At 38.6% G+C, this 9067-nt stretch overlaps 1 protein-coding gene across 1 annotated transcript in view; it reads left to right on the plus strand.

The window, feature by feature from the left end:
• The window catches only part of tbx21 (T-box transcription factor 21), a 20384-nt gene extending 16297 nt beyond the window's left edge, over positions 1-4087 (plus strand). Inside the window, exons 2-5 of the mRNA XM_073827888.1 lie at positions 932-1053; positions 1222-1380; positions 1732-1793; positions 3276-4087. Of these exons, the coding sequence (XP_073683989.1) occupies positions 932-1053; positions 1222-1380; positions 1732-1793; positions 3276-4071 (1139 nt within the window). The 3' untranslated portion in view covers positions 4072-4087. The remainder of the gene's footprint in view (positions 1-931; positions 1054-1221; positions 1381-1731; positions 1794-3275) is intronic.
• The last annotated feature ends 4980 nt before the right edge of the window (positions 4088-9067 follow it).

Raw genomic sequence — 9067 nt, forward strand, 5'->3', positions numbered from 1 at the left:
AAAGGCAGCCTTAGTGAGCATAAGAGACTTGTTTCAATAACAAAAAAAAATCACATTGACCCCAAAGTTAAATGGTATTTTAAATGGTGTACACTACCAGTCAAAAGTTTTTGAACAGTAAGATTTTCAATGTCTTTTAAAAAGCCTTTTCTGCTCATCAAAGTACAGCAAGAACAGTAAAATTTTGAAATATTTTTACTATTTAAAATAACTGTTTTCTATTTAAATATATTTTAAAATGTAATTTATTCCTGCAGTTTCAAAGGTAAATTTTTCCGATCTTGATCTTTCAGAAATCATTCTAATATCCTGATTTGCTGCTCAAAAAAACACTTTTGAACAACTGAAAGCATTCTTGCTAAATAAATGTAGTCATTTCAATAGTTTCTTTACCAAAAAAAGTACAAGCTTTTGAATGGTATAGTGTATAATGTTTCAAAAGCATTTTATTTGAGATAAATGCTTATATTTGGATCTTTCTATTCATCAAAGTATCCTAAATAAATGTACTAACTGTTTAAATATTGATGATAATAATAATACATGTTTTTTTGAACAGCAAATCAGCATATGACAATGATTTCTGAAGGGTCACGTGACACTAAAGACTGAAGTAATGATGCTTAAAAATTAAGCTTTCATCACAGGAAAAAATAAATAAAAGCAGTTACTTTTAAATAATACAAATTTTTCACAATATTACTGCTTTTGCTGTATTTTGGCTCAAATAAATGCAGGCTTGCTGAGCAGAAGAGAATTCTTTAAAAACATGAAAAATCTTACTGTTCAAAAACTTTTGACTGGTAGTGTATATCAACAAAATACTGTGACAATGACAGTTTAATATGGTTTAAACAAAAGAATATTTAAATTGCATTCAGTACATATATTTATGCTTAAACGTTACTTTTTATGATTTCTTTTTTTACAGGAAACAGAATGTATATGCACCCAGACTCTCCCAATACTGGGAATCACTGGATGAGACAGGAAGTTTCCTTTGGCAAACTGAAGCTTACCAATAACAAAGGCAGCTCTAACAATGTAGCGCAGGTAATTTAATATAATAATAATAATAAACTCCCACAGTAAAGCAGTCTTACTGCACCATACCCAAACCTGAGTCATCTGTGTCGACATTGGTTGTAGTCAAACAGAGATTATGGTTACCAGTTATGTGGAATATATAACACCGTATCTGCACTATTTCTTGGATAATAGATGATAGTGCTGCAGTCGCTCCATAAATACCAGCCACGACTTCACATCGTGGAGGTGAAAGAGGATGGAACGGAGGATCCCTTTCTGACCTCGAAAACTCAGACGTTTATCTTCCCTGAGACTCAGTTCATTGCCGTCACTGCCTACCAGAATGCTGATGTAAGTCACGTCATCTAAACGCATCATGCTGTGGGTTATTTTCTTATTAATCAAACTGCAACTGCCATTTAACCACTGCTTACAGCAAGCAAAGATACATATCATCACAGTGTGGGATGACCGAGGCAAGAGAGTTGTGTTATGTCTGCACTTTGAGTCTGTGATGTGTGTAAAGTGTTGTGTATGTGCTGTCTGACGGTCGGAAAGAGTATGAGTGTAATTCATGAATTATTTCATAATGGCAGCGATCTGTCAGTCTCCCTGACTATGCTTCCTGTGCCCATGTGACCTTACTCTTACTCTCTCTCTCTGCCCTTTCTCCAACCTCTTCCCCTGCCATTTCTTTCACAGATCACTCAGCTGAAAATAGATCATAACCCGTTTGCTAAAGGTTTCCGGGACAATTATGACACGTAAGTAAGCCTAGAGTAAATTAAATACAGAAAATTGGTCATGGTGGTGTGTGTCTATCTATCTGTCTGTCTGTCTGTCTGTCTGTCTGTCTGTCTGTCTGTCTGTCTGTCTGTCTGTCTATCTATCTATCTATCTATCTATCTATCTATCTATCTATCTATCTATCTATCTATCTATCTGTCTGTCTGTCTGTCTGTCTGTCTGTCTGTCTGTCTGTCTGTCTGTCTGTCTGTCTGTCTGTTTATCGTCTGTCTATCTGTCTGTCTGTCTGTCTGTCTGTCTGTCTGTCTGTCTGTCTGTCTGTCTGTCTGTCTGTCTGTCTGTCTATCGTCTGTCTGTCTGTCTGTCTGTCTGTCTGTCTGTCTATCGTCTGTCTATCTATCTGTCTACCTATTTATCGTCTATCTATCTGTCTGTCTGTCTGTCTGTCTGTCTGTCTGTCTGTCTGTCTGTTTGTCTGTCTGTCTATCGTCTGTCTATCTATCTGTCTACCTATTTATCGTCTATCTATCTATCTATCTGTCTGTCTGTCTGTCTGTCTGTCTGTCTGTCTGTCTGTCTGTCTGTCTGTCTGTCTGTCTATTTATCATCTGTCTATCTGTCTGACTGTCTGTCTATCATCTGTCTGTCTGTCTGTCTGTCTGTCTGTCTGTCTGTCTGTCTGTCTGTCTGTCTGTCTACCTATTTATCGTCTATCTATCTGTCTGTCTGTTTGTCTTTCTGTCTATCGTCTGTCTATCTGTCTGTCTGTCTGTCTGTCTGTCTGTCTGTCTGTCTACCTATTTATCGTCTATCTATCTATCTATCTATCTGTCTGTCTGTCTGTCTGTCTACCAATTTATCATCTATCTATCTATCTATCTATCTATCTATCTATCTATCTATCTATCTATCTATCTGTCTGTCTGTCTGTCTGTCTGTCTACCAATTTATCATATATCTATCTATCTATCTATCTATCTGTCTGTCTGTCTGTCTGTCTGTCTACCAATTTATCATCTATCTATCTATCTATCTATCTATCTATCTATCTATCTATCTATCTATCTATCTATCTATCTATCTATCTGTCTGTCTGTCTGTCTGTCTGTCTGTCTGTCTGTCTACCAATTTATCATCTATCTATCTATCTATCTATCTATCTATCTATCTATCTATCTATCTATCTATCTATCTATCTATCTATCTATCTGTCTGTCTGTCTGTCTGTCTGTCTGTCTGTCTGTCTGTCTACAATATTTGTTAGTCTATAAGCCTGTAAACCTTCAAACTTCAATACTTTTTAATTTATTTTTCACAAAATAAGACTTAGTCAAGCCAACATTCAATTCTACATCCTGTTTGCTACCTAAATTTAAAATTCAATCAAAATTTAGAAACTGCATTCTTAGTTTAATTAATGGTGCAACATTATTAACATAATACAACATTTTAACCTTTTCATTTGAAGTTGACCTTTTACCCTCTATTTTCTCACATAGGCTTTACGCACCTCCTGACTCAGACCGCCTCACACCTTCCCCAACCGACAGCCAGCAGCTCCTCCCAGGCAGTTGTTACCCTCACCAGCCGTACCTGTCTGATCAATACATGAGCCCCCTGCCTCAAAGTCGTTTCTACAGCCGCGATCCGGTCAGCATGACTCAGCAATGCCCCAAAGACCCTGCAGCCAGCCCTCACAGCCGCTTTTACCTGCCCAGCCAGCAGGGGGTGCCACCAAACCGCCTTGACTTCAACGCGTACGAGAGCGAATACACTTCCAACAGCCTCTACAAGCCATTTCCGATTCAGACGTCCCCACACCACCCTCTAGGCTACTACTCTGAAAGCCCCTTCTCTTCCGGGGCGGTTTCTGGCGCCAACGCAGCAGCGTGGAGCTCAGGACGGCCCTCACCACAGTACCTTAATCACCCACACCACAGTAAACCCGGGACTAGTCTCGGCTGGTTCCGAACCATCTCATCCCCAGCCGCATCCTCATCTCCCTCGGCGGCGAACTCGCGCTTCCATTCCTCCCCATCACTCTTGGATCCCCAGCGGCAGCCGCTGCTACAAGACAAGTCCAAAGAATCTGGGGAGGACACCTGGATGGAAGCCCCCTCGGTTAAATCGGTGGACTCAGCTGACTCAGGTTTGTTCGAGGGAGGAGAGAGCAAGAAGAGGCGTGTATCGCCTTACACATCCAGCACGGAAAATTCCCCTCCCAACCGCAGCGCAGAGACTTGCGAAAAGGACAATTGCAGTGACGCGGGCTACTATGGCTTCTACACCCACTGAAGACCAGCACTCAGACTGTGCTCCTGCTGTCTTCCACCCACCGTCTGTCTGCATGACCCGAGACGCAGGGATCAAGCTCTCTGTGATAGTAGCTACAGTGCCAGGTGTTAGGTGGCCCCTCTGTGCTTTGTGTTCCCTGTGTTAGATGTTTGGGGGTCATGTGGAGGTGTTCTGAAGGTCACTGTCACACAAAAGACGAAGACGATGTGACTGCGCTGAGACACTGGCCTGGAGACACACAGACCGACAGACCTGTGTGACTTTAGCAGCTGAAGATTTCACAGCACACCTGCTGACACTTCCCCAAAGGAACTGTCTCTGTCCCCCTCATCAGCCACAGACATGAAAACACCTCACAACAACCCACGCACCACAAGCACACTCAAACAAACAATCAAATCGTTTTCGTCACATTCACATCGTCTTAGAGGCATAGTTCAATCAAAAATGAAAAGCCTGTCATTTACTTTCCCTCATGTTATTTCAAACCCGTTTGACTTCATTTTGTCTGTAACACAAAGAAGACATTTTTAAGAAATTACAACAAAGTACTTTCAAACTTAAAGGATGCAAAATCACTATAAAAAATTGTACTCATGTGCTGCATGCATACCTGTCAAGTGATCTAATGCTTAAAGGAACACTCCACTTTTTTTTGGAAATAGGCTCATTCTACAACTCCCCCCGAGTTGCTGAGTTTTACCGTTTTGAAATCGATCAATGAATCCTATTAGACCAATAGCATCGTGTTCAAAAATGACCGACAAGTTTCGATATTTGTCCTTTTTAAAACTTGACTCTTCTGTAGTTATATCGTGTACTAATACCGGCGGAAAATGTAAAGCTGCGATTTTCTAGGCTGATAAGATTAGGAACTACACTTCCATTCCGGCGTAATAGTCAAGGAAGTTTGCTGCCGCAACATGGCCAAAGCAGGCGCAGTAATACCACGCAGCACATGTGCAAATGTTAAACTAGCTGGGAACTAATTTCAGGCGCTGAGTGATATTACTCCGCCTGCTTCAGCCATGTTACGGCAGCAAACTTCCTTGACTATTACGCCGGAATGGAAGTGTAGTTCCTAATTTTATCGGCCTAGAAAATCGCAGCTTTACATTTTCCGCCGGTCTTAGTACACGATATATCTACAGAAGAGTCAAGTTTTAAATAGGACAAATATCAAAACTCCTTGGTCATTTTTGAACGTGATGCTATTGGTCTAATAGGATTCAATGATCTATGCTAAGCTATGCTAAAAGTGATATCGCCAGAACAGGAGAACGGCTGAATGGATTTCAAAACGGTAAAAGATCAACTTATTAACTCGGTGGGAGTTGGAGAATGAGCCTATTTCCAAAAAAGTGTAGTGTTCCTTTAATGACAGTTTTGGATGAGAAAATACATGAAATTAGATTTTGCGGGTAAATTTCACAAACAATTACAAAGAAGCAAGAAGTTACAAAGTGAACTAAATATTAAATTTTGAAGTAGACTGAAATTGACGAAAACGAACCTTTGGGAACTTTTTCCCAAGACAAGATATTTACCAATAAGTATCACTGCAGTTTCCAACAGAAATTAAAACTAAGGTTAGAGGTGGTAAAACAGCGAATATTTGTACTCATTTTCGTACACAGCTATGATTACACCTCTATATGTTTCGTTTTCCGAACAAGCTTGCTCGGTAGGAATTCTGTGAAAAACATGACACACGATGAAAGAGCTAAAAGGTGAGAGATCAAAAAACAAGTTAAAATGGCATGCATGCGATTGCGTTTTTAAGTCACATTTGCTTTTGTTCATACTATCCGGTAGGTTAGTGTAGTGATGGTACGTTATTTTAAAACGTTAAAAAGCATTAGAGTTATAGCGCCACACAACGTACATTTCAAGTCAGAACTCTGGTGACAACGTACCATATGTTAAGAATCTGTTCTGAGGGAAAAAAACGAACACTCTTTTAGCGCCACTCAGTGGACATTTCACATCAATTATGTCAAGAAACATACATATTTCGCGTCTTGGTACGTTTTAGTCATTGGATCAGGTTGAAAATTGCATTCGTAACTTCCAAAAATATTTTTTACAGTGTATAGCTGCGCACAGATTTTCGAATTGGTCTCTAAATGACATGAAATCTGACTTGCTCAAGATGTGATGCTGTGATGTTTAATATCTTCAAATAGGTTTTAACATAGTTGTCATTAGATGGATGATCTCACTAGAAATTACACCAGAAATGTACATATTGTGCAGAAGATTTATATTTGTTGCGTGCACTTGTGTGCTGCATAACAATTTGACACAATGCAGGTTTAATTCATTGTGCATCTGAATGCGAGCATTCATTACAGAACAACATTTGTGTGTCCAGTCAATCCCAAAATGCACCCCTACAGGGAGCACAATCAATAAGCACATTAAAGCCCTGGCCACTCAGACAACACATGCTGGAAATAAAATAGCCATGATGTCTAACAGAGCATGGCTGTACGCACCAGCTGGAATTCCGTCTTTTAATAGACAGGCATAATATGGTTGATAGAGTGCATGAGTTATTACATATGCAGTTATATGAAGTATCCACTCAACAGTCTAGGGACTAATTACATTGTTACAAAAAAATAAGTTGAAGTCATACAAAATGCAATGGTATTGTTTATTTAGTACTGACCTGAATAAGATGTTTCACATAAAAGATGTTTACATATAGTCCACAAGAGAAAATAATAGTTGAAAAAGTTCAAAAGTTTACATACCCTTGGTTCTTAATACTGTGTTCTTACCTGAATTACCCACAGCTGTGTTTTTTGTTTAGTGTTAGTAGAGTCTCTTGTTTGTCCTGCACAGTTAAACTGCCTGCTGTTCTTCAGAAAAATCCTTCAGGTCCCACAAATTCTTTGGTTTTCCAGTATTATTGTGTATTTCAATCCTTTCCAACACTGACTGTATAGTTTTGAGATTTTCACACTGAGGAAAAAACATGCATTAAGGGGGTGAAAACTTTTTGAATTTGAAGATCAGGGTCAATTTAACTTATTTTGTCTTGTGTGAAACATGCATCTTCTATAGCATCTGAAGGGCTTTACTAAATAAAAAAATATATTTAGGCATAATAAGAAAAATGTACACATCTCCATTCTGTTCAAAAGTTTTCACCCCCCAGCTTCTAATGCATTGTTTTTCCTTTTGGAATGTTTGAATCTTCTGAAAAACACAGCTGTGGATCATTCAGGTAACATCACAGTATTAAGAATCAAGGGAATGTAAACTTTTGAACAGGGCTATTGTGTATATATGTTAACATTTTAAACAGTAATAAACAGTAACTTGCATTTTCTATGACCCCCTTATTTTGGTAAAAATAATTAACATTTTACAGATTCTGAAAGGGGGTGTAAACTTTTGACCTCAACTGTAAAATACAATGTAGTTCTTTTTAACATCCTATTCATCAAATAATTCTATTGTGGATTTCACAACATTAATTTCTGTTGTATTAATATTAATACAAAACTGAACCTTGAGACCTATACTGTAGTAATTAAATTCGAATAGTTTTGAAAAAGTATTTCGCTTTCCGTACTGTACTGGCAACTTATGTGATGGCGATTGTTTGAGACAAGGCCTTGTAATCCTCAGGTTTCATTTATCTAAAGTCCACGAGTTAGGATAAACACACTGGTGTCAATCTGATGACCTGTAACAGGACATACTTAAACCAACAGCATCACGTCTTGAGGCGTCACACATGACGGTATACAGATAGACAGGGTGGAAAAATGGACACCTGGCAGGGGCTTCAGACTGACTATACATCATCTTTATTCAAACAACAGAGTAACATGCAGACAGCCCACACACAGACGTCAGTGACACAGAGGAAGAATGAGCCTTCAGTCTAAGCCTATCAGGCACCGCTGGCATTCAAAGGTGAGAATGACCTCAGACAGATAAGTGGGTGACATGATGCCACTGCAGAAGACAGTACACGGACTTCTGGGACACGCCGGAAGCCTGTGAACTCAGAACTGTCAATTTATAGAAGCTTTCTACATCTTTCAGATCGCAAATATGCACACGGACATATGGTCTGTGTCCGAATACGAAACCACCATCACTTGTAAAATAGAACAATCAAAAATAATTCTTTGTTCAAACGTGTTGCTATCTATGTGTTCAGAGAAGTTTCCGAGAAATTGTAAAGTTCTGCAAAAAACATGGTATCAACATTCTGTGGTCACTCTGTGATCACAGGGTTTTTTTTTTTTTTAAGTCAGCAAACTGACTCTAACTGCCTCTGTTTATTTTTTCACACATGTATTTTAATGCAAAGCCAAATGAAACGAGTAATATGATTAAGACTGCATTTATTTCGGATTAGAAAGCCATTGCTTAGTTATTTAGCATAAACCATGCTGGGAAATTTCTAAAACTGTTCTAAAAATGTAATTAATTTGTCTATGGGGTGATAAACAAAAAGCAAATGGCTGCTAGAGAGCAGCAGCAGCAGGGTTATTTAACTGACAATCAGCGTCACAAAACAAATTTGTAATTTAAAGTGCAATTAAAGTGTTTCTATATATGTTAATTTAAAATTAATGTGTAATGTTCATGTTTGGTTTGTTTTTATACACTGAAATGCACTGAAACGTTTGTTACTGTTGATGTGCACTGAAAATAATGAACAAATTGTCTGTTGTTGTCATATTAGCAGTCGATCCATGTTTTGGCTGACCCCTGGTGGACATTATGCTCCTCATATCTGAGTGTCAATAGCAGGTCTTCTAAGAAACCTATTTAGGTATTCTCTCTGACACCATCTTCGTCTATCTATTGAATTAAATGCAATGTTACTAATAATAAACGAGGTGCTTCTGTAGTAAGTTTCCTCAGCCAAGCAAACTGAGCCTCAGACAGCTGTCGAAATACTGTATATAATATTAAATGATGTTTTTGATTCATTCTAAATGTAATAAAGACTGAACTATACGAA

This window comes from Garra rufa, chromosome 22 (genome assembly GCF_049309525.1).
Source record: "Garra rufa chromosome 22, GarRuf1.0, whole genome shotgun sequence".
In the NCBI taxonomy this organism is placed as follows: domain Eukaryota; kingdom Metazoa; phylum Chordata; class Actinopteri; order Cypriniformes; family Cyprinidae; genus Garra; species Garra rufa.